General features: G+C 38.7%; 1 protein-coding gene across 1 annotated transcript in view; it reads left to right on the top strand.

The window, feature by feature from the left end:
- The first annotated feature begins 129 nt into the window (after nucleotides 1-129).
- bcl2b (BCL2 apoptosis regulator b) overlaps nucleotides 130-26,358 on the top strand; it is a 46,807-nt gene continuing 20,578 nt past the window's right edge. Inside the window, exon 1 of the mRNA XM_084411176.1 lies at nucleotides 130-1,269. Within this exon, the coding sequence (XP_084267302.1) occupies nucleotides 772-1,269 (498 nt within the window). The 5' untranslated portion in view covers nucleotides 130-771. The remainder of the gene's footprint in view (nucleotides 1,270-26,358) is intronic.

Here is a 26,358-nt window from a genome sequence, read left to right as displayed (position 1 = left end):
ATTAATATTAATTATGCTCCAAATTTTATAAATGCTCAAAGGAGGATAAACTAGCAAGGTATTAGCAGTATTTGCACTTCACACACGCACATGAGTGTGAATGAGTGACGTCGCACAGGAAACACCTCTGCTATAAAGGGGGCAGAGTCGAGTCTGGCTGCAAATGGAGCGACTGCGCACAGCAGACTCCTCCAAACGCTCAACTTACACTGAGAGACACAACTGTTACCCGTTTACCTTTCGCGTAAAGACTCAATTCGACAGCAGACACCACTGAGAAAGTCTTTCTTCACACTAGCCGCTCCGCGAGAGAAGAAACTCACAAGTGCGCGTGAACACTCGGCGACCAGCCTCTTCCGTCTCCCGCAGCTCTGGACTCTTTTACACGAATAAACCATGACTTACTGTACGCAATTCCCACTCAAAACACCAGAGACTTTCTCACCCGTGCTTATACGGCATGTTTGTGTTATCTGATATGAAGGAAGATGCTTAAATCCTCTCATACATGCCTGGAATTTTCTGCTGGGAACAGAAAGTGGGCGTTTTTCTACACCGAAGCACTGGAGGAGGATTTGCGCGAGTGCTGCAACTTGCCGTCTCAAGTGAGGCAACATGCAGTAAGTTCACCGTTCGAACGATTTGCAGTTATCTAAAAATCAGTTGCTGCATTGCATTGGTGTTATGAAGATGAAGATCATGATGGAGATGCGCCTGGATTAATAAGCTCACGTTGATTCTGAGGTTGTTTAGCTATATATACAGGTCGATATGGCACAGGAGGTCGTGTATGATAACCGCAATATAGTGGTGAAGTACATCCACCATAAGCTCTGGAAGAAGGGATTCGTGTGGGAAGTGAATGGACACGATGACAGTGTCTCGAATGGACTGATGATGGGGAGGCAGGAGGAGGACAGCGGCGTCTCTCCCAGCCCGCGTCACGACCCGTTCAGCGCTCTTCATAAGGTGCTACGGGAGGCTGGGGATGAACTGGAGCGGTTATATCAGTCGGACTTTGCGGAGATGTCCAAACAGCTGCATCTCACGTCCATCACGGCGCATCAGCGCTTCACCGCGGTCATAGACGAGCTGTTCAGGGACGGCGTGAACTGGGGCAGAATCATCGCTTTTTTCGAGTTTGGAGGGACTGTTTGTGTCGAATGCGTGAACAAGGAGATGACGGCGCAGGTGGATAACATTGCGGGCTGGATGACGGAATATCTGAACGGGCCGCTGCACGGCTGGATCCAGGAGAACGGTGGCTGGGTATGTAATTAACTCAATATACCTCACGTCCGAAGACGCAGCGTCTCATGCTCCGCCTCTGCGCATGGCGTCATGCGTTTGAAGCGTTGCGCGTGATCTCTGATTGGCCGGTAGCGCTGTTCGTTAAAATGCGCCAGCCAATGAGCTTCGGCGATTTGTCACACCTCTCTCACGCCTCCGTGGCGAGTCTGTTACGTGAAGCCATCAATGACAGCTGCTGTCTGCAGAGTTGAAGGTGTGGTTCCCTGTGCGGAACTTTCAGGAACTGCTGTTGATTCATGCAAACAGGAGGATGTTTGGCCTTACCAGTTATATGGGATGTGCTATATCCGATATTTACTCACCAAATCATGCGTTTAAATTACCCTGGGCTATTCTTGTGCTAAGTGCAATGGTTCAGCTTGTGATGATATTGTTTAAACCTCACTGAACTCCATTCATTTTCTGCCCAGGTGTACCTGGAAAACCAGGTTTGCACAACTAGAGTTCTAAAATGAAAATTCTAGTTTAGCACATAAGTTAATGTATTTTGACAGTTGAAGGCACTGGATGTGACACTTTTCTGTCAAGTATCTCTGGTTGAACAGACAAGTTATTGAGTAAAAAAACTGATCAAATTAGATCTTACAAAATATTTCCTAAATTTTGTTAACTCATGGCTTGTGTAATCATGCCTACGTCAGCACAGTTATGGTTGGCACAAAGGGTTTGTATAGGCAACTAAATAGAAGATACAATATATTTTTTATTATTAATATTTTTTAAAATATTTTTATTAACTTATAAATACTTTTTGGAAGCATGTAAATAACTAGTAAAAAGACTTAAATTTGGCATTAAATGAAAACTCAACTATTTTCTAAATGCATGTTGTTTAAACAATTCATCAGTGCATGTTTCAGTTTTTATTTTTTTTGATCTCATAATTCTTATTCAAACTGTCATAACTGATCTTCCAATGAAGCAACAGGCTTCTCTCTGGTGATGAATGCTGGACTTCTCCAATAACCATATTAGTCCTACTATTTCAGTAAATTCAGTATCATATATTAGGTATACTGTGTACTATATGCTAATTTTCCGCATGCATAGAATACCCAGGTGACTTACTATATGCATTATGCCACCAAGATCTCACTGCGCTGGGTACTGCATCCCACAATGCAATGCGCATGACCTTTAATTCCAGAGTGATGAATAAACCAATAGCAGATTGTGTGAGTCTTCAGTAATTGTTTTAGAAAACAATTCCATTTATTGGAAATGACACACTTCAATTTTTGTTGTTGATTTTCTGCATACAAAACTAATGAGATGACAATATAAGCTGTTTTTTAAAAGAGGACCTATTATGCTTTCTTAGATGTTTCTTACTTTTTCAACTTTCTTTATTGTGTAATGTTGCTGTTTGAGCATGAAAAATGTCTGCAAAGTTCCGCCTTCGATTGTAGTCTTGAGTTTTCTTCCTTTCTTCTTGAGTTTTGTACACGTCATAAAATTCCTCGTTCACATAATTTTCCCGCCCAAGACCCGCCCTGGTTGAGTAGTGTCGCAGTTATGGTAAGGGGAGTGACATTTCCCAATTACGTTCAAAGCGGTTGACCAATCACAACACACTGATCCAGCCGACCAATCAGAGCACATTGCGCTTTTCAGAAGGAGGGGCTTCATAGAGACAGGAACTAAACATCGAACATCGTAAACCTAAGCTGACCTTAGACACCATTGGTGGCAATTGTTCTACGATCAACTTAGGCTTATGATGCTTTTGGGAAACACAGCCCAGAGCGTTACTGACAGACTGGGAAGAGAGGTGCTGCAACAATGTCAGATATGTAAAAAATATACTGATGAGTTTTCAGTAAGCTGTAAACTAATAATGCCATTCAGGAGGAACTCATGAGACATGCTGCTTTTTTTTTTTTTTTAATGGCCATTCAGAATATGACCTTTCAATAATGAACTCGCTTTGAACTGTAAGGTGACAATCATAAATGAGCGGGAACTTGTGGTCTGGTGCAGGACTTAAGCATCAGATCAGTAAGGTCATCCAGGACTTCCCCTCTTTCATTCACTCTGGTTGCATTCTCCACATCTCTGTTCTACTGTGGACCGCAACATTATTATATTTAATACTAGTTAGTGTGTTTGAACAAAGACTTAATGTGGATGTGCATAATTCAAAGCACTGTGTCCACAGGGCATTCATCAATAATTCAAAGGCTGCATTTTAACTTTAAGGAAGGAAAGTTTAACATTCCCCTCGAGTCCTGACCTTTTGAAAGTGGAAACTTTTGACACATATCAAAGGATTACACTTTCGCTGACCTGAACATCAGGAAATAGTTCCTCTATTTACAAATTTCTTTCCAATTATGGCTTTGAAATAGACCAGAACGCCTGAGTCACAGTGACAACTGGCTGCAGTATCCAACAGTAAAAATACTTCAGATTTAAGAAACCCTTCTAACTATTGAGATTATTTTGATTTGATTTTTATTACTATTATCAGTTGTTGTTATTTATAATTATTACTAAACCAATGTATCACTAGGACGATTCATCAGCCAATATTTGGCCATTATTAAGATCAGAATCAGTTGATCATTTTGCCCACTTGGGTGATCAATAGAAGTGTTAGTTCCCCAAATATATAGATCCTTCTTAGTTCATATATACATACATATACACACATATATATACACATACATATACACACACACATATACATATATATATATATATATGAACTCAAAGATCTTAGACTTTTCTATATACACAAAAGGGCTAGGCTATTTCTCTCAAATATTGTTCACAAATCTGTCTAAATCTGTGTTAGTGAGCACTTTTCCTTTGCCGAGATAATCCATCCACCTCACAGGTGTGGCATATCAAGATGCTGATTAGACAGCATGATTATTGCACAGGTGTGCCTTAGGCTGGCCACAATAAAAGGCCACTCTAAAATGTGCAGTTTTACTGTATTGGGGGGGTCCGTGGGGGTCTAAAAAACAAGTCAGTATCTGGTGTGACCACCATTGCCTCACGCAGTGCAACACATCTCCTTCGCATAGAGTTGATCAGGTTGATTGAGGCCTGTGGAATGTTGGTCCACTCCTCTTCAATGGCTGTGCGAAGTTGCTGGATATTGGCAGGACCTGGAACAGCTGTCGAACATGCCGATCCAGAGCATCCTAAACATGCTCAATGGGTGACATGTCCGGTGAGTACGCAAGAACTAGGATGTTTTCAGCTTCCAGGAATTGCCCACTCATGTCGGTTACGACGACGAACTGCAGTCAGGTCGAGACCCCGATGAGGATGATGAGCATGCAGATGCAGCTTCCCTAAGGCCGGTTGGATGTAGTGCCAAATTCTCTGAAACGCCTTTGGAGACGGCTTATGGTAGAGAAATTAACATTCAATTCAATGTAACAGCTCTGGTGGACATTCCTGCAGTCAGCATGCCAATTGCACGCTCTCTCAAAACTTGCGACATCTGTGGCATTGTGCTGTGTGATAAAACTGCATTTTAGAGTGGCCTTTTATTGTGGCCAGCCTAAGGCACACCTGTGCAATAATCATGCTGTCTAATCAGCATCTTGATATGCCACACCTGTGAGGTGGATGGATTATCTCGACAAAGGAGAAGTGCTTACTAACACAGATTTAGCTGGATTTAGACAGATTTGTGAACAATATTAGAGAGTAATAGGCCTTTTGTGTACATCTCATGAAAAATGGGATATACATACATATACATACATACATACATACATACATACATACATACATACATACATACATACACACATATATATATATATATATATATATATATATATATATATATATATCTTAGTGAGAGAGTATTAGTATGCCATCTAATGTGTTATCATTAAATTACATGCATATATCAGAATTATATCTGTCATCTACCACCCCGCTTTCCAGATTTTACTTTAGAAACCCAAAATTAACCCTAAATTCATAATTTATTATTTATAAAAATAGAAGCTGTTACATCATATCCTGGCTGTTGCCCATATTAATTGCAGTTGACAAAAATGGACAAAAGTGTTACTGCTAAATTGACTAGCAAATCCATTTACTAAAGTGGCACAGTGAAAAACCACAAAATTAGCACTGTATGACAAGGTAGCTGCCTGTGGCATTTTAAAGGTTATCATACACTGTAAACATGTTGTTCTGTAATTATTCGTAGGAATAGAGGTATTGAGATCACAGTGTCTGAGACCACTATTGTGGTTTTCTATAAAAATAATCAAGTTTACTAAATTGCTGTGACGTGGGCAACTAGATACTATAAATCCGGCCATGCAGGGCTTATATTTTCCGCCCTGCTCTAAAAGCAGTGACGGAGGTGTCAGGCTCATTAACCTTAATGGTGACATTTGGACAGGCGAGAGCAATGCGTGTGCTCTCAAATCAGCCTACCTTCTGTTTCCTGTTTAACTCCAGACAAAAATAGGTGTCATTTGTGGGCTTATGTTGTTGAGTCTACTGTCCTGCCCCAAACACTTAAATTTTTCATCAAGCTGCATCACAAGACTGTGTTTGTTTACCTTGCTGTCTGGATCTCAACAACACCCTACTGTCTTACGTTGTCCTCTAATTCACTGTGTGCTCATAGACAGTATAAGCCTGCATTCAGAAAATAACACCTTGAGTCATATTCTATATATTTTTCAGTCTGTTTCAATTATACATTGGCCAGTGGGTTTCAATCGTCCCACGCAGAGCGATTTGTTCTCATCTAGGCCCAGAAGGAATCTGTGGACTTTTTTTTTTTTGCGCTGATTCTGAGGATCTTTAAGATTCATTGAAATGGAACTGTTACTGAACACTAGAGTTTAACCTGAAAGTACAACACTCTTATCCATAGCTGAAAGTAGGGGTTTTCCCAAACATTTTGATGCCAAGGACCACCAAATATAATAATCCCCTTGTGAGGGATTGCCTTCATAAAATACACAGTAAAGGCAGCTTTGTTTTCATGTAAAGATCCATATATAATGGCAAAATCGAAAAATATTGACTTTGTAGTGTATGTTTATCTACCCGCTGTTAGAGTGATGTTATATGTACAAACCTAAAGAGACACATTTTTAGTTAAATACATTGAAAGAGCTTTTTTTAAGTATTTTTCAAGAACATTTGCAGTTAACTTTGACAGCCGTATATAAAACAAAAACACCAAAATGTATACCAAAAAATATACCAAAATTGCACTTTTTAATATTTCATTCCTTCAAAAGAAGTCAATAGCCACACATGCGGCCACAGAATTTAAGTGGACATCATTCATAAAGTTCCTCTTTCTTTTGTGTTAATTCAATATTTTTGGCTAACAACCTGATATGGTTGTTTCCGGGTGTTTCAAACAAGGATCCACAGAATGTTGTTCAAATGTTTGGGGCGAGCTTTTTTTGAACGACACTGATACTTTTATCACACAAAAAAGCATTAAAATGATCAAAAGTGACACGAAAAGACTGATCCAAAAAATTTGGATTCAAAATAAATGCTGTTCTTTTGAACTTTCGTTTGAACCTTTTCTAAATGTTTGGTTAAACAGTAAGTTTAGATAGATTAAACAGTTAAAACCTCTGAAAATGAACGCTTAGCCCATTTGATCCAGGGTTTAACTACCCTATTCTCCTCTAATTTCATGTTGGACACCATTGCACTTCTGTGAACTCTGTGCTGAATGGGCTAGACATGCCTCCTGCAGACTGACAAGGTAATGCGCCTGAACCCCACGTGGGCAGCACCTGTGTTTATCTGTGCGACGTGACAGTAAATGCTGCATGACGTGCTGTGTTGGCAGCTGCTGGGCTCTTAAATTATACACTTCAGCCTGCTGATCCAGGTTCAGCCCAGGGGTGTAGTGGGAGCATGCGTGCCAGCAGGCCATGCACACGCCACAGATCTGCAGTCTGCTAATAACATGACTTTGCAAAAGAGCCCTGGCATTTAGTTGAGGACAGATGATTGGAATTTGCTTGTGTGTCTTTAAAAGAGGGATTTCGGGACTGCTCTTACAAGTTATTCCTTCATTTACTAGCAGTTTCAATGAAGACTTTGGGTGAGCAGCACACATGGAGAGGTGATGAGGGCAATGGAGGATTGACAGAGAGGTGATTTGATACTCAACACACACGGCCCTTTGTATGCTCTTTCCAGTTTCAAGCCTGAAATGGTTTAGGATCAGTTTTATTTTTGTGCCATTTGACCATCAAACCATTTAATGTGTAAGCATATGCCAATGCCTAAGACTTTCCTATCTAAGGAGGAGATGGCAACCTCTGTGTATTTGTCACTTGAATAAGTAAGCCAATCATATGATGGCCCTGATGTCACAGAAACGGGTTTAACAAAAGCACCATTGGCTGAATATTATATATATATATATATATATCGATATTATTTTAGGACAATGTAAAGTTGTTGCTAGTGAAGGGCTTGGGACTGTGTTCTTGTGGTGCCATCAGCTTGTCAGCATTGTCATTTGATGCATTCAAGTTCTCCTTGGAAGTTATTTATGAGTTGGGAAGCTGGGAACATCAGGTGCATCACTTAAGATGCCGATGTACTTTTTCTTTTTTACAAAGAATTCAGCAAGATTTAACTTTACTTCTACAAAAGGATGAATAAGGAATGCACATCCTTTGAAAAGCTTTTGTTTTTTTTAAACGTACAGTATGGAATTTTTCGCCGCTAGGGGTCGCTAGCCTCTTTACAGTAACAAAGGCGTAATTTGATGACGCAACATTTGCTAAGAATTATGGATCTTGTCGTCAACGTCAAGCCGACCGATCTAATAATGTTTATGGATGACTGAATACATCGATGCTTTTATCATGACTGTGATATGAAGCAGGTCGGGATTGCTAAGAGACAGCTATCAGCTCCAAACGCGACGCGAGTCCCGCGGATATAAAAGGAATATGGACATTTCATTCTACCGAACTACACGCAAGTGCAGAATTACTACTCACAGGTCAGTTTATTAGACAAATTAAACTTGTGAGGTAACGCAGCGCTGTTTCACTTGGTCTAACATTACACTATCACACTAAACTGCATTTGAGCGTGTTGAAATGTAACTTATGTAACTTATGTGTTAGTTTGTCTGTATGAGACTAACAGTAAGCTAGATCAACATTAGAATAACATACAGATCATATTCTAACATTTTATCATTGTTGAACTATATAACATTGATTAGTTTTATGTAAATGTGCTCACCTGTTTAATAAAGTACATGTAGAAGAGGTCGATGTCTCGGACGTGGAGCTCTCGTTTATATACTGTCTATGGGAGCTCTAGGCATCTCGAAAACACAGCGCTGGTATTGATTCTCGTTTTAGTTCTCCTTTTTTTTAATCCAAAGTCAGCTTGCCATGGTCCATAATGTTTGAACGAAACAACAACAGCGTGCAAATAGACATTGCGAACTACACAGTTGTCTGCGTCTGTTGCTTTGGTTACTATCAGAGGGCTCTGGTTGCTATGGCAGTACGAGCGGAAACCAGGGACAACGCGGATATGACGCCATTGACGGCGACAAAAACGGAAATAAAGAAACGGTCCGTGTCTTCGAATTAAATTACAAATTTCTCCTGGTTTGAAAGTTGTTGGAAACAGTCGGGATAATGTAAGTACACAACTAAAAAAAATATATAACATAGATATCTGCTATTTTTAAAGCAAAAAAGTTACATATTGTGCCTTTAATGTTTTTAATTCAATTCAGTTCAATTCGTAATTTTATAGCGCTTTTCATAATACACATTGTTTCAAAGCAGCATTAAAGAAAATTATTGTTTCAATGTTACAATTTAGGAAGTATTCTGTTATCAGTAACAAGACATGCTGCTGCTGTACAATATAGCATACATGAATTACCTGTAGCAGATCTATACAGGTGGAGCTGGGGAAGGTGGATGGTTTCTGAAAGCGCGTTGCAGACTGCTACAGCAAACGCTAACCAAGTATTTGAAGGATGAGCAGTGAGCTCATTGGCTACTGATACAGCAGGAACGTTGAACGAAGATGTGCCCTATAGAGATAGATGCGATTGTAACCAGGTTGAGTTAAGAACCTACCAGCCTGAGCCATCTAGAGTTTCATGACAGAACTATGTATTTAAGCAGACACAATGAATGTGTTAGGCAGCAATTACAACTTGTACTCATAATTATAAGATAAGGATAATATTACAATAAATTGATCTATCATTTGTTAACCATATTTTATAGGACACTTAAGTGAAGTGAACTACACTATCTTAGTTTCTGAAAATGCATTTACTAGGCTATATAAAGCAAATACATCCCTATATTTTTATTCAATTTATGAAGGTACTGTTAATTGAATTGTTATATATTCAGTCGTAATTGTACAATACTAGCATATTTTTTACATGCAAATTTTACTGTAAATAAATAAAATGATAGATAAATTCATTTTAACAAATGTATTTATTGTGTCCACAATATTTTATCAACAACACGCCGGCCAGTTTGGAAACTTAAAGAAAGTTCTGAATTTCCCACTTGTGACTTTGTGGCACCGTTTATGTGCCGGTTGTCCTGAGACTCCAGAGTATTCAGTCACATGGAATATATGACATAATATGCCAAAGTTCTCAGTATGCAGGTGCCATCCGTCAGCAACTGAGATGAATGGGAATGCTGACGAATACCTCTATCCAGGTATTACTGACTCCTATTGTTTCCGTTGTGTGGTTGTATGTTTCACTCTTTGTCATCAGTATGACTCTTTCATAGGAAAGAGTGGAACAATCAGAACCATTACTGACGAGAACTCGCAGTTTTCATTTCAGATGCTTCTGTGGAAGATTATAATTCTGATTTATTGGCTAAGGGGGATATGAGAGTGGAACAAAAGCCACGTTCAGGAAGTAGAGAAGCCACTAATGCAAGTTAAGAGTGGAAGAAGTCCTTGGGCTGCCTTTCACATCACATGTTTCACGTCATGTCCTTCCAGACACTGGAAGTGAACCCGGTGACTGTTCTTAGAAAAACTGGAAGTTTTGTGGAAAATAAGAAATTGGCATCATGCGTATAACTTTTGGTTAACATTTTTGTTTTTGCTCAGATGGTTCTCTTTTGTAATTCAGGATAATTATATTTGATTTAAAGGGATAGTTCACCCAAAAATGAAAATTGTAATCATTCACTCACCCTCATGTTGTTTTAAACTTGTATGTTCTTTTTTCTACTGCATGGGGAACAGTTAACACAAGAGAAGATATTTTGAAGAATGTCTCTACAATTAAAGTCAGTGGGGTCCAATGTCATTTAAAATATCTTCTTTTCCAAGTTGGTCTTGTAACAATTTGATGTGAAATATTAGAGTTTGAAATCTCTTACTTTTGATTGTAAAATTTAGTTTCCTTGGAAAACTAAGCACTTACACTATTGAGATCTCTTCTAAAACACTTCTAAAACTTTTTTTTCTCAGAAGAAATCTGAGGAGCAAGAGATTTAAGCATTAAATCTTATATATAAGTTTAAAGTCAGCATGAAATGAAAAATCACTTTATCTGTTTTGTAAATGCATGTTATTTATCTTATTGTGAACAATTCATCCATGTATATGATTCATTTTTTATGATTCCACGTAATTTTTAATCAAAATGTCATAACTTCCGATGAAAACAACTTTCCTATGGTTGGCAAAACAAAAAATAGTCCAGAAATAGTGTTTGAAGAAACCTTTTCTGTATAGTATATAGTAAATAAATGGTAGCGTACGTTCTTTCCTCATGAGTAAATGTATACTTTACTCCTGTGTGAATGTTTTCACACTCTCAGACTAGCCAGAGCTCAGTTCATTAAAGTTAAAAATCCGGCCAAGTTTCCCCCGCACAGGGTCCTCTTACCGGAGCTGCAGTCACTTACCATCTGCCCCTGTGTTTACACTCATCAGCAGACTGCTGGTAATCTCAGAAACATTTCCTACTAGCTTAGCCAAAGAGAATAAGGCAGGCGTTCAGTGTAACGTCTGTCGCAAGACACAAACAAGAATATGTGTCTCTTTTATGCACTCTATGTCGCTCGCACAGGTAATACCGGTCCGAAATAAAAGGCACTTCAGATGCTTCAGATTTACACCTGATAATTTGCGGCAGAACTGTTGTTGTCCTTCATGAGCAAATACTCCGGCTAACTCTACAAGGACAGATATTTCTCAACAAATATTTCAAACATTCCACCTTAATCGTAAACATGTTTTCCTCTGTTGCTCTTCATGTCCCTTTTATCAAGCCTTGTCCTAATATTGACCTAGACTATGTCTCCAACTATCCACTGTTTCTTTTGAACAGTCTTATGATGCAATATGATATATACACAGGCATGCTCTAATGGCAAAAACATACTCTATGCAAGTACACAAATGCAGATTTGAATGTGTTGCAAGCATGCAGCACCAATGTACAGCCTATTTTTAGTTGTTTTTTTTCCATTCTTTCAACTGATGGAGTGTGGGTTTCTTGCCACTGTCGCCTCTGGCTTGCTTAGTTGGGGACACTTAATATGCAACAATATTATATATTTGAACGCACTGACACAATAGGATGAAATGAGCTTGCTGATGACATCACTGTTGTCTGCAGAACTGCTTTATAGATGAAATGAACTAATTTAATAATTGATGATCTGTACATGGGAACTGAACAATGACACTTTTTACAGCTGCTTTACAGCCCAAATTAATGTTTGCATCATTTAATCATTTACCTGTTATCACTGTAAAGCTGCTTTGAAACCATCTGTATTGTATAAAGCTCTATATAAATAAAGGTGACATGACTTGACTTGACCATCATGTTGTTCCAAACCTGTATGACTTTATTTTTTCTGCAGCACATAAAAATAGATATTTTGAAGAATGTTTTTGTTCATGCAATGAAAGTCAATGGGGTCCAAAACAACCCTTTCATTGAATGAACAAAACCATTCTCTAAAATGTCTGTAAACATGTCAACAACTTTCTCGGCAAAATTCTCTTCACATTACTCGGCCGTGCCATTAGTTGACCATAAAACTGACCATAGAAAAAAGGCAGATTATGTGATGCTGTTCTTGCTAGTGCACTTTGTGTGGCTACACTGAGAATGTAAGAAATTGACCAAAAATATGCATGCATCTAATAAGGTTAGAAAAAATTCCCTTGGAAATCAATTTAAGTGGGCAAATATGAAGAGTATGTCAGCTGTCCATGACAAGCCTAAACCAGCACAAAAACACACTCAGCAAAATACTGTCAAATTATCATTACCAACAGACTCCCAGAAAATATTGAAACATGATTTTTGTCAATATCACTCACCCCTAATGACACATCTACTTTAATATTCTGGTCTTAAAGGGATAGTTCACTTTGAAATTAAATTTTGGTATGTTTTAGCTTACCTGAAGGGCATCCAAGATGTAGGTGTCTTTTTTTCCTCAGTAGTTTCAATTTTGATATTTTAGGTCAAACCGTTCTTGTCTGTCAGTCATATAATGCAGGTCTGCGGTCACTGTCTCAAAACAGCATGCACAAGTCCAAATTAAAACAATTCCCCATCGTCCAAATGAAACAATTCCCCATCGTAAGTACACTTTGATGGCCTAAGACACGAAACGAGCGGTTTGTGTGAGAAAACGAACCGTATTTATATAGTTTTTGCCTCTTGAACAAAGCCGCGTCCAACTGATCTGACGGCGCGGGCGGGTATAGATATATACACTGATGTCGCCTTGGCTAATGAACTGCAATAGCGAAGGCGACATCTAGTGCTAGTGTTTCTATACCCGCACGCGGGCGGATATAGATATAGAAACACTAGATGTCGCCTTCGCTATTGCAGTTCATTAGTCAAGGCGACATCAGTGTATATACCCGCCCGCGCCGTCAGATCAGTTGGACGCGGCTTTGTTCAAGAGGCAAAAACTATATAAATACGGTTCGTTTTCTCACACACACCGCTCGTTTCGTGTCTTAGGCCATCAAAGTGTACTTACGATGGGGAATTGTTTCATTTGGATGATGGGGAATTGTTTTAATTTGGACTTGTGCATGCTCTTTGAGACAGTGACCATAGACCTGCATTATATGACTGACAGACAAGAACGGTTTGACCTAAAAATATCAAAATTGAAACTACTGCGGAAAAAAAGACACCTACATCTTGGATGCCCTTCAGGTAAGCTAAAACATACCAAAATTTAATTTCAAAGTGAACTATCCCTTTAAGTTGTGTCTCCTGCACCCGTGATGAAGGGTGGACAGAGAACAGAATCTATAAATAAGGTTTAGTAGTAACCTCTCACACAGTAATCTTGTGATCGTGGCTATACTGTAATGTATTGTTCTCGTATACAGTGTGCTTTTCTGAAAGCACAATGGTGTGAGTGTGTGATAATAGCCTGATGTTTGGTGGAGGTGCTGTCCTGTGTTGTCCCAGAGGTGCTCCACACCCTTCCACAGCACATTTCTGTGCCCTGTCTCCGGGGGATCCTCCCGATCAGAGGAATGTAAATAAATAGAGCGGATGACCTGGGTGTTGCTTTCCTGAGAGGCCTTCCATGGGTGGGGATGTGCGTGGACAATCACTCCAGCCAGGTCAACCGGCTGAACATTTCGTTTTAGCTCTGTGTGAAACTGGGTGTGCACTGTGCACATGCATGTGAATGCATTCAAATGAATTAGAGCATGTGAACACGTGCAGTTAACACCCTTAAAATAAAGGTTTCAGAAAGGTGTTATGGCTTATCAAAACATCTATTAGCTCTTTAAATAACCCAGGATGATTCCATGATGGATGATTCCTAGAACTAACACGCTGATCTGACACACCTGGAACAAGTACTTTTTTAATGTCCGATGAATCATATAGCACAGGGGTTTTCAGATTTTTGATGCCAAGGACTCCCAAAATGGATCCCGTTCTGAGGGACTCCCTTCCTAAAATATAAAGTCAGACATATATTTTAATGCACCAATGCCCACGTATATCCACCTTATCTTTCACATAACAGTGGGCACTTCCAGTTGTTTTTATGCTGCTTGATACTGCAAACTGGAAATTCTTACCGTATTATTTTAACGAATTGTCGTAATTATAAACACACTGATTTGTAGCACAAATAGTTTTACCATTGACTGCACTTTATGATTGTTCTTGTTATTTTCCTATAGTGGCTAATGAATCGCACATTCACGAAAAAACTGAATTTTTCTGAATTTACGATTTAATATAAATTAAATTTGTTATCAGAAACAGTTGTATTAAAATGAAGACATAAAACATTAAAAATTTAACTTATTCTTTAAAATATAATCAAATGAAAATATAGCAATTCCTTTTTTTTACAATAAAAATACAGAGGTTTACTGTTAAAATTTAAACATGGAAAAAAAAAATTGTGGAAAAAGAATTAATGTTTTAACTATTTAATTATTATTATTGTCATCACTATTAATACTTTGAGAATAATATTCTACTGTACAAAAGTAATATATATCTGTCACAATTTTTGAGTATGTGTAGTAATCAAAACTGAGCTCCATTTACGTCTGTGTTTTCCGTATCATGAAAATCATAGACGCCTACCATGTGTATAGTGTGAGAAAAATATTAAATGTGATGTTATTAAGAACATGTTAAAATGAAATATTGTCACTGTACTGTAGCCAAAACAAAATACTGGATTATTTTGGATAATTAAAATTATTGTGGTAAAGATATGTAATAAATGTTTTAAGTCAACACATTAAGTATGTGTTGTAACTACATTATGTAAAATATTTTATATTTTCTGTGGATCCCCCAGCACTTGGGGCTTCTTGGACCCCAGTTTAAAAACCAGACCTCAAAACATTGTAATAATCCAGCAAGATTTTTGTATGAACAAAAAGTCCTACAACAGATGGCCCACACAGAGATCAGTTTGGAAATCTAAAATTGAACATTCCTACTGGCACACTTAAGCAAAATATATAAATAACCATCTTAAAACAAACATTTCTTGCACAGTACTCTATATTTTAAACCACTCTCCATAAGCTCCTACTCTTTGCAACACAGAGAGCAGTTGGACTGGACTGGCTCCTCGAATGCATACAAATCAATAATCGATATTTAAGCATTTCCAAAATTGTTATTCCTGTGTAAAAACATTTAGGTCGCCTCTGTGCGTCAATAACAAGTCTGTGCAAACAGACTATTTGTAATTGCTGCTTTGATTCGACTTCTATGCTGAGTACAATCACTCTAGAAAGGCTGATTTAACCATAATACAGTTGGCTCATAGCTAGAGATACACTGAAATTTCGAGACTGAGGTAGCTGCAGGTCGGAGTAAGGGGGGGTGCCGGAAGGAGGTTTGCCGAAAGATGAATTGCTACTACAGAAACTAACCCTTAACCCTACCCCACACCCTGACAGACAGCTTTCACGACCAATGATAAAGACCTTTCTCCACGCCCCAACCTTTCCTCACACCCATTACTCCAACCATAGATATCATATATAAAGGCTAGATGTCTCGTGCGCACTGCTGGCCAATGGAGGTCGACGTCCGCACGTGGCGGCCATCTTGCCACAGTGTACTCGCTCACTACTTCAATGGTGCATGTACTTTTAAATAACCATAACTTGCTCATTTTTCTACCGATTTTCAAACGGTTTGGTTTGTTATAAACGTCAGAGATGTAGTTATGACACTGCATACATACACTGCATACATATGAAAAATTATAACATACATGTTCAAGCATTCGGAATTATAGCCACGTTAATAACGTTTGTAAGAAACCAAACCGTTTGTAAATCCGTCAAGATTTCAGCGAGATAAGAGGATTTGTGTGCGTGCTGATCATTCACCTTAATGCACAGAGCACTGTGACAAGATGGCCGAATGATGATGCCGGAAGTGACTGCGCCATAAGACATCTAGCCTTTATATATGATATCTATGACTCCAACCTGCAAATACCACGTTGGTTAATGATGTCACGCAGGTGGTGGATAATAACTTAATTAATTAATTTGTTTGAGATCAAATTAATGCTAGATGTTTGTGCTATAAATTACAGACATGGCATCTGAGGACTAATTCTCCAGTTATTTTGCTTTAATTCCAGATTTAATCATATATAGGCTCGTTCTGTACTAGAGCACGTTCGCGCATGCGCACTATTCAGAAACGGCTCTTTAAATCTCTTGACAAACTAAAAGACGTAATTTAAATTTGTATATATTCGAAATGAAAGATCTAGATTGTACTGAATGTCAGTCAGCTTGCTTATTTTGCTCCAGATAAGGATTTATCAAGTCCACAAGTTGTAAGACAAGAAACTATGCTTCTAAACACAGGTCAAGAGCTGTTGTTACAAAAAAAATTGCGTCGCTGTTTGCGAATGTTCGTTGGAACTATGGTTTCGGGAAACACAGACTTGTTGAACTACGCTGAGAACAACGGAACTTGCGACCATAATTGTCTAACTTTAGCTTTTGTGAAAACGCACTCAAGTTTGATTTCAATTGCTTCAATAACACAACCCAAATTTATTTACTGAAACTTTACTTTTGGAGTCAGTTTTTGACTAAATTCTGGTTCTGGAATTAAAAAAGTTTTTTTTTAAATGTATTTCAGTGCATCACTATAGCGGTGTGAGGGGCAAGGCACTATTTGCAAGAGTGCAAAGGTGCAGTCCCATTTACTGTTGCTAGGCAAAATTTTGCCAGCGAAACCCAGTCATTTCATTAGGAAATCGTACGATCAGGTTCGAGTTTTTTGGCCGTGAAATCTTGCAGAAATTCCGTGAATGTAACTGCACCGTCCACATGCATGAAGATGATGACATCCTTGTATCATCTGTCTAAAAGTAACTGCATGGTGAGGCATTTGGTCATTATGTGTCACATTTTCACTTGTTCACATCCATCTGTTCTACCCCACACTTACACTCACGTGTTCTTGCATCCAATGACGCCACTCTGACAAATAAAACTCCTTTCCCTGTGGCCACAACCAGGCCTGAACACATGTTGCTGAAAGATGCATGAGCTGGCTAATCTCTGACACTAAATGACCATCCCTCAAACAAGATGAGTCATGCTGTCTGTTTCTGTCTGCTCACCGCACACTACCTTATCCCACTGGCTCCGCGTATCAGGTGACTATACAGGCCTTGAAATATTCAGAGCCATGTGAGAGCATCTAAATATAGATGTGTTTCTGCTCCCAGGACGCTGTCTAAATGTCATAGTGCGAAAAGCGCGGATTAGTGCACATTTTCAATTCCGTATCCTGCATGGTGAATGAGTGGAACTGTCAAAACCCTGAGCGTTAAGATTAGTATCTGTTCCTCACTACCTTATCATGTTGTGAACTGTTTGGTCTGACACAGTAACGCCCAGCATGACCCAGAATATGTAGAGAACAATTCAGTAAGGCAAAGGTCATTTTGAATCCAGCTACTGTTGTTGCAACTTTGTATGGTTGATAAGGCTCACTGAACGGTTACTTGATGTGAAGATAAGCTACAAAAATATCTTTGATTTAGAAATATAAGAGAATAATCAAGAGCAACGCTGATGATTATTGAACTGAGAATAACCAGAGAAAGCAAGAGAGTAGAAAACATACACTTAGGGCTGCATGATTAATTGAAAAATCACCAAAAACACAATTATTTAAAATGTGTATCTTGATATATAGATATATGCGTGTTTCAGAGTGAAGTGTGACAGTTTTTATTTACACGAAAGCAGCTCATGATCCGGTGTTTTCAGTGTCTCGGAGCGTTTCGGTTCACAGGAAATGCTGCTTCACACAGACATCTCTGCATCTGCTCTGAGTTTGGGCCGTGTTTAATGTGCATTTGGGATTGCAACATGATGTCCCAACCATCTTCCCATACTTGTAATGAGAAGCGTTGTCAAAACTTCTTCTAAAAGAGAAGCTTTAACGGCTCCCTGTGGTTTTTCCGGGCAAAATAAAAGCTTGATGATCAAACATTTGAAAATGAAGAAATGAAGACAGCCATAAATATTAGTATTGTAATTTTACAATTGTATTGTAAAATCAAATTAAATTATACTCAATTTAATAATTTGACAGTGAAAGATTACAATAGCAGTATTTCTTATTTTGTTTAGTATTTTTATTTTATCACATAATATATATAATCATAAAATTTTACTTACTTTTTTTCCCTCCCAATTGTACAGATTTTACCAGTCATTTTTTGTCTGACTTGCGAAGCAACTCTTCAGAAGTTTTTTTTTTTTTTTTTTTTTATAATGTCTGATTGTTTTTTTTAGCATAGGGCTATACCCATTTAAACAGGAGAGCTCAACAATAACAATTGCGAAAGACCAGTTTGATTTCTTTTAAGTGGAACTGATGGCAAGATTGACAGGCTGTGTGAAATCAATGATGCTCTGTTGTCGCTGGGTGACATGCAAGCTGTGGGAGCAAATGACCTGCAGGACATTAGCCTCCTGTCAGACATATGATGGCCTGGCACTGCTGGCAGGCATCACCCTAGGGATCACCTCAACACATCCACAGACTGATAGCCGCATGACAGCAAGACAATTGCAGTTTTTGTTTTTAACTGTCTGTTTGGTTTAAGCCCAACTGTTCTAGGGCTCTGATAATTAGAACGATGTGTCTAATCAGGTGACTCATAGATTCATATTTGGCTTTATCATCAAAACATGGCATTACATTGGAAGAGTTTGGCCTTCAGCATTAATATACACTCACCTAAAGGATTATTTGGAACACCATACTAATACTGTGTTTAGGGCTGGGCGATTTAAATCGTGAGAATGTTATGCGCATCTCATCAGTAAAGCCAGTTCCTTGATTAGTAGTAAATCGCCATCACCTGCTTTCAGATGAAGCGGCATTTACTACAAAGAGCTGTAGTTCACTGACAAGCTGAGCCATATCGCATTAAAATCGCGGACGTATCGCCAGCGATTATTAATGCGATATGGCTCAGCTTGTCAGTTAACTACGGCTCTTTGTAGTAAATGCCGCTTCATCTGATAGCAGGTGATGGCGATTTACTACTAATCAAGGAACCGGCTTTACTGACGAGATGCGCATAACAATCTCACGATTTAAATCGCCCAGCCCAAACTGTGTTTGACCCCCTTTCACCTTCAGAACCGCCTTAATTCTACGTGGCATTGATTCAACAAGGTGCTGAAAGCATTCTTTAGAAATGTTGGCCCATATTGATAGGATAGCATCTTGCAGTTGATGGAGATTTGTGGGATGCACATCCAGGGCACGAAGCTCCCGTTCCACCACATCCCAAAGATGCTCTATTGGGTTGAGATCTGGTGACTGTGGGGGCCATTTTAGTACAGTGAACTCACTGTCATGTTCAAGAAACCAATTTGAAATGATTCGAGCTTTGTGACATGGTGCATTATCCTGCTGGAAGTAGCCATCAGAGGATGGGTACATGGTGGTCATAAAGGGATGGACATGGTCAGAAACAATGCTCAGGTAGGCCGTGGCATTTAAACGATGCCCAATTGGCACTAATGGGCCTAAAGTGTGCCAAGAAAACATCCCCCACACCATTACACCACCACCACCAGCCTGCACAGTGGTAACAAGGCATGATGGATCCATGTTCTCATTCTGTTTACGCCAAATTCTGACTCTACCATCTGAATGTCTCAACAGAAATCGAGACCAATTTTGGTGAGCTCGTGCAAATTGTAGCTTCTTTTTCCTATTTGTAGTGGAGATGAGTGGTACCCGGTGGGGTCTTCTGCTGTTGTAGCCCATCCGCCTCAAGGTTGTGCGTGTTGTGGCTTCACAAATGCTTTGCTGCATACCTCGGTTGTAACGAGTGGTTATTTCAGTCAAAGTTGCTCTTCTATCAGCTTGAATCAGTCGGCCCATTCTCCTCTGACCTCTAGCATCAACAAGGCATTTTCGCCCACAGGACTGCCGCATACTGGATGTTTTTCCCTTTTTTCACACCATTCTTTGTAAACCCTAGAAATGGTTGTGCGTGAAAATCCCAGTAACTGAGCAGATTGTGAAATACTCAGACCGGCCCGTCTGGCACCAACAACCATGCCACGCTCAAAATTGCTTAAATCACCTTTCTTTCCCATTCTGACATTCAGTTTGGAGTTCAGGAGATTGTCTTTACCAGGACCACACCCCTAAATGCATTGAAGCAACTGCCATGTGATTGGTTGATTAGATAATTGCATTAATGAGAAATTGAACAGGTGTTCCTTTAGGTGAGTGTATATTGTTATAGTCAAAAATTATTCCAATTTAAAATAACTGATTTCTAATGTGATTTATACCTGTGATGGTTCAGCATCATTACTCCAGTCTTCAGTGTCACACAATCCTTTAGAAATCATTGTTGATTTGGGGCTCAAGAAACATTATGTGAGACTTACCCTAATAGTAAAATGGAAAAGCTGAATAGCGTTATCTAGATTTTGTTTGTTTGACTCTTTGTGATGGTTCTTGACGCTTATAGACTCAGCTTGGCTTATTTCAGTGCCACCAAACTTTCTTCAGCTTTTCTCAACCTTTCCTTCAGCCATCACTTGAAACTGTCAGATTGGTTTTGAAGTGGTGACGAATGCTTCCTGCGTGACGCTGAGGTGATAAAAGCTTCAAGGCAGCATTTCCATATCATGCTGTCGGCCCTCAATTCGACTTTGCCTCAAACTCCCACAAGCAGCCCTTCTCCAACTCAGATGTCTCTCGTCAGCTACAGCATGAGATCGCTCTCCTGTAAAGAGCATCAGCAGTAACAAGCTCCCTTTACAACACTGTCAAAGCTTGCTTGTTTGCAACTTGGAATTAACTTAATGAAGGAGCAGTTCAGATAGTGCGGCATTGAGATTGAAGTTGAAGTTCATCTCCGAGGCCTGAGATTCAGTTTTGGCAGGTTTTAATGTGAGGTTAGGCTAGTAAGTACACATGTTGAATTATTTATGATTTCAGCACAGGGAAGTGTTATTCAAATGGGCAGTTTCAGGCTGCAATAATTTGGGTGGTTCAGCTTGTGGTTTGCACTGGTGGAATATGTTCTTCCGTATTTTGGATTCGCTCAATGCAACGTCTAGACATGGTTTTTCTGTAAATATCAGCAATGTATGCTGATTGTCAATAAAGTTTTTTTTAATATAACAAAACACTTTTTTTATTTGACTTTGTCCTTTTTTAACCTTAATTTAATGGTCGCAAAATACTGCATGACACACACGTTCACCATCACAAAAAGTTTGTTGGAAGGCAGCAGCTAATAAGGTGAACCGCAGCCATAGCGGCGATTAGCCCCTTTTGATCTTGAGGTGATGTTAACAGGCGAAGGCTGGGGTGGTTTTGGAGGGGAACCTTCATCAAACTACAAACGCCTCATTTAATAAAAGTCAGAGCGAGAAGTGTGCACAATACGCTTGCCAGACCACATTAGACGGACAGAAACCCAGGGAGTGGCTGCGTGTTCTGAGAGACATCTAAAGCATCATGGTTTCGCTGTAACTTTAGAGTTGGAGTCTAAGCTTCTATAAGTCCTGTGATGTTCAGTGTTTGATGCAGCAGCTAAATTAGCTGTCAAGCCATCAACTGTTGAGTTCACTTCAATTCCCAGTGCATGCTAAGCAAGCCAGTCCAGTTGCCATGCTAAATGCTTCTTTGGAAACACTTCAACCTCAAGGTTTTGAGCTGTCTGAAATTTCAAATAACCTTGACTGCATAAGTAATAACCAGACCTTCTGACATATATCAGCAGGTTTTTTTTCTAATAATTTAGATTTTTCTTTATTTATGTTTACTACATAGCTCTTGGGAATACTTGATTCTGAAAATAGTGTCCATGATAAAAAGAAATTATATATATAAAAAAAAAAAACATTTTAAAGCTGATGTGCCATTTTGGTTTAAAAAAAAAGAGAGAAGTTTGATTTCAAGAAAAGTTTAAATCGTCATGTGGTTTTATTCAGTAAAAAATTTAATTGCGTTTTTTTCCAATAAAATTTGTCATTGCACTTTAAAATGTAATTTTAATCAAATCCAGGTTTGCTCTACTCCACAACTTGGCCAAAATGTTGTGATTATATAACAATATGGTTATAAAAAAAATACTAAATAAAAACAATTGTAAAAATAATTGTAATATTTCACTATAAAATAAAAAAATCAAGTGTTTTAGAAAAATTATATAATCATAACTTTATTTTATGTTTCAAATGTAAAATTACGATACTAATATTCTTATATTATTAATAATATTCTAGTCTTAATTTTATGGCTGACCTGACATTTTTTATGTTAGGCCTTCAAAACATATCAAAATAAGTTTTACTTTAAAAACTTGTTCATCAAAGAGATGTATTTAAGTCATATGTATGCATTGCATTTCATGTATTTTTTTAAATAAAAAAGAAAGAAAAAGATCCCAGCACATATTTGCATTGTTTAATAATGCCATGCAATGCACATTAGCTCACTAGACAGTGAGCTTCCTTTGATGGTGGCTAGAGGAATCTTTCTCTGTGGGCCGAATGGAAGCCTCTTGTACCAGCAGGGAACAAAGTGCAATTGTTTGTTTCTACACTCCAATGCATTCCTCTCATTTTTCTGCAGAGCTCTGGATGGGAATCAACTGGGTGCTGGTGAGGTCATTGAACTCGTTCTTTTTTTTCTTTTTTTTTTATCTGCCCATAAAGAATGCAATGGGCAGACTATAAAATGTGCAGTTGGATCGTGTGGACAATCTTGTCCCAGAGTTGTCTACACATTGAGGGAGCACAGAGAGGCGTATAGAGGCATCTTTATGTTTTAAAGTGGGAAATGTTCTATTTGGCAAGATAGAGTTGCTTGTGTCATGTGACGATGACAAAGTGATCACTAACTGATCTCTCAAGATACACTGTTAAAGGATTGTCCAAAAAAATTGACCTTTAGCTTGTTACTGGACCAGTACCCTCAGACATACACCTTTGTTCCTATATACCCCCAAATGATGCATATTAGTCCCTTAAAAGGATAGTTTGTTCCAAAATGAGAGTTTTTATGTCGTTCCAAACCTTTAACTTTCTTACTTCACAAAAGAAGATACTTTTTTTTTTTAAATTGGGGTCCAATGTTGTTTCAAAATATCTACTTTTGTGTTTTATCATTAAGGTTTTTACAGTGGCCGAGAGAGCTGAACGTGCTGCAACTGAAGAAAACACAGCAAATTCATAAAACATCTTCATCAGTTTGACAACATGTGCTGCAAATACTCACAATTTGTATTTGCAGCGCTTTTCTGTATTTGGTTGCGTTGTGAGTATTTGCAGCAAGTTTCTGTGTTTGGTTGCAATATGAGTTGCATTTTCGTCAGTTGCAGCACGTTGAGCTCTCTCGGCCACCGAAGGTTTTACTCATTAAAGGGTTAGTTCACCCAAAAATGAAAATTCTGTCAGTAATTACTCACCCTCATGTTGTTCCAACCATGTATGTCTTTCGTTCATCTTCGGATCACAAATTAAGATATTTTTTATGAAATCTGACAGTTGTCTCACTCTTCCATAGGCTTTCAGAGGGACCGAAACTCGCCGGCCCAGAATAGTTATTAAAAACATCGTTAAAATAGTCCAAGTGACTACAGTGGCTATATATTAAGTTTATCATGCGACGACAATACTTTTTGTGCGGAAAAACAACAAAAATAACGACTTTATCCAACTATTAGTGTTCTTCAATGTGGGCCTCTGACGAGAGTTCACGGGAGCGCCAGGACGCATGCGCGAGAACTGAGATTACGGCGTTCTTCTTCTACTACTACTTGTTACTGGCTGCTCACTCCTTGGGAGTATTACCGCCATCTACTGTACAAGATGACGTCCCGACATTGCTGGAAGCGCAAAACGGTCTGTTTATAAGCAGAGGAAGACGCGCGCTGTATGTAAGCTATTGAATTCGACACTTATTGTGATTTCACGAGTTCACATGTTAATGAAATCTGATGTAGTATTATAATGCGTATTTGGCTTGCTGTCCGGGGGGAGGGCTCCGAGCTTGGAATTCGGCCCGACCCCAGAGTACTCCCCCCTATGAATGTATAGACCATGGTATCTACGAGCAGACCCAGCCGAAGTGAGGTGATGGGGTGGTGGCGGGATGCTGAGAAATTGTCATGAGACAGGAGGTAAGGGAAGGCTTTATTTATACTGGCTTCTTCTTGTGCTGATTGGATGATTACCTGAACATGCTCCTCCCGAACTTTGTTACATAAAACTTAAAACTTAAAAATAAAACATTTAGGTCTTGATGATGTCGGGACGTCATCGTGTACAGTAGATGGCGGTAATACTCCCAAGGAGTGAGCAGCCAGTAACAAGTAGTAGTAGAAGAAGAACGCCATAATCTCAGTTCTCGCGCATGCGTCCTGGCGCTCCCGTGAACTCTCGTCAGAGGCCCACATTGAAGAACACCAATAGTTGGATAAAGTCGTTATTTTTGTTGTTTTTCCGCACAAAAAGTATTGTCGTCGCATGATAAACTTAATGTATAGCCACTGTAGTCACTTGGACTATTTTAACGATGTTTTTAATAACTATTCTGGGCCGACGAGTTTCGGTCCCTCTGAAAGCCTATGGAAGAGTGAGACAGCTGTCAGATTTCATCAAAAATATCTTAATTTGTGATCCGAAGATGAACGAAAGACTTACATGGTTGGAACAACATGAGGGTGAGTAATTACTGACAGAATTTTCATTTTTGGGTGAACTAACCCTTTAAGGTTCTAAAATAAAAGTCAGAAAACAGTAATGTTTCTCTATTTTACCATTGTGCCAAGAGTTTTTGTGCCATAGTTATCATAGATTAACAGTGACCTACTGGAGTGGACACACAACTGTGCTGCACTGATAACTGGACTGATAACTTTCTTGTTGGAATCATTAGCAATACTCCAGTTTCGATAGCATACAGTACATAGGACATTATGATGTGATATTCTACACTGGAATGAAATGGTACGTATAAGCATCCAAATGGAATTACAAAAATAATCACTTTATCCAACACATTTACTGTCGCTTCAGCCAACAAGTAGTCCTGCCCCAAATGGCATTGGTTGAGCCAGACATTGGCAAGCTTGATCGCAACAACATTGCTAGAACTAACTAATGTTTACACTTCTCAGGAAGTTGACCTACTACTAGATGAATGGTTTACTTATAATGTAGTTTTCTCTGCACATTAAACTGGCTTTGGACAAAGTATTTTAACATTGGAAAAAATAACACTTTCCCTTTTAACGTTAATATTCTGTTTACTATGAATTTATGAAACTGTCAGTTTGTAAAAAAACTTTCTAAAACTCATACCTGGTACTTGATGAAACAGAACCATATTGTAGTGCTACAAAAATGCAAAGATGTCAAGGGAGGTCAAGTTCCTTCAAGTAGATTACTGTTTACAACTGTTTAACTGGTGATCTAATATCTTAAGTCACCACTTTACCCAGACGCAATCTGTGGTTCATTCCATGTTGTTCAAGGTTTAAAAGTGGAGATTGAGATTTTTTTCATCAGCCATTAACGTTTGAACGTCTGTTGCCAAAACTATCAAGACTTTATTAGTGGTTTGAGCTCCAGAAGAGACTAGATTATGGGGTGTGCTCTGTGGAGCATGGGGGAGTTTCATTATTTTTTTAATTTGATGGATTCATTATGGCTTCATGCTCTGTATTGTTTGGCTTCTTTTACATTAAAAACTCAAAGCACAAAGATGATGGATGAGAACACTGAGTCTTTAAATAAGACTCATTTGAGTGCTGTGAATCAAAGGTGAAGTCATTTTTCCACAAAATGATTAAATCACACCTTTGCTTAAAACTCGACATGAAAGGAAAGTTATGATAGTCTTTTCTTCCCTATTTTGACGCATATCTGTGTGAAACGGCTTCTCTAACAAGAAAAAATTAAGGGCGGGACTTGATTTCGTTCACTGGGAATTGATTGGATCATTAGATGGTTGTGGTTTGC

The sequence above is a fragment of the Rutilus rutilus genome, assembly GCF_951802725.1.
Source record: "Rutilus rutilus genome assembly, chromosome: 6".
NCBI lineage: Eukaryota > Metazoa > Chordata > Actinopteri > Cypriniformes > Leuciscidae > Rutilus > Rutilus rutilus.
Note: the sequence above shows the minus strand (reverse complement) of the source record. Positions and strands in the feature narration are given on the sequence as shown.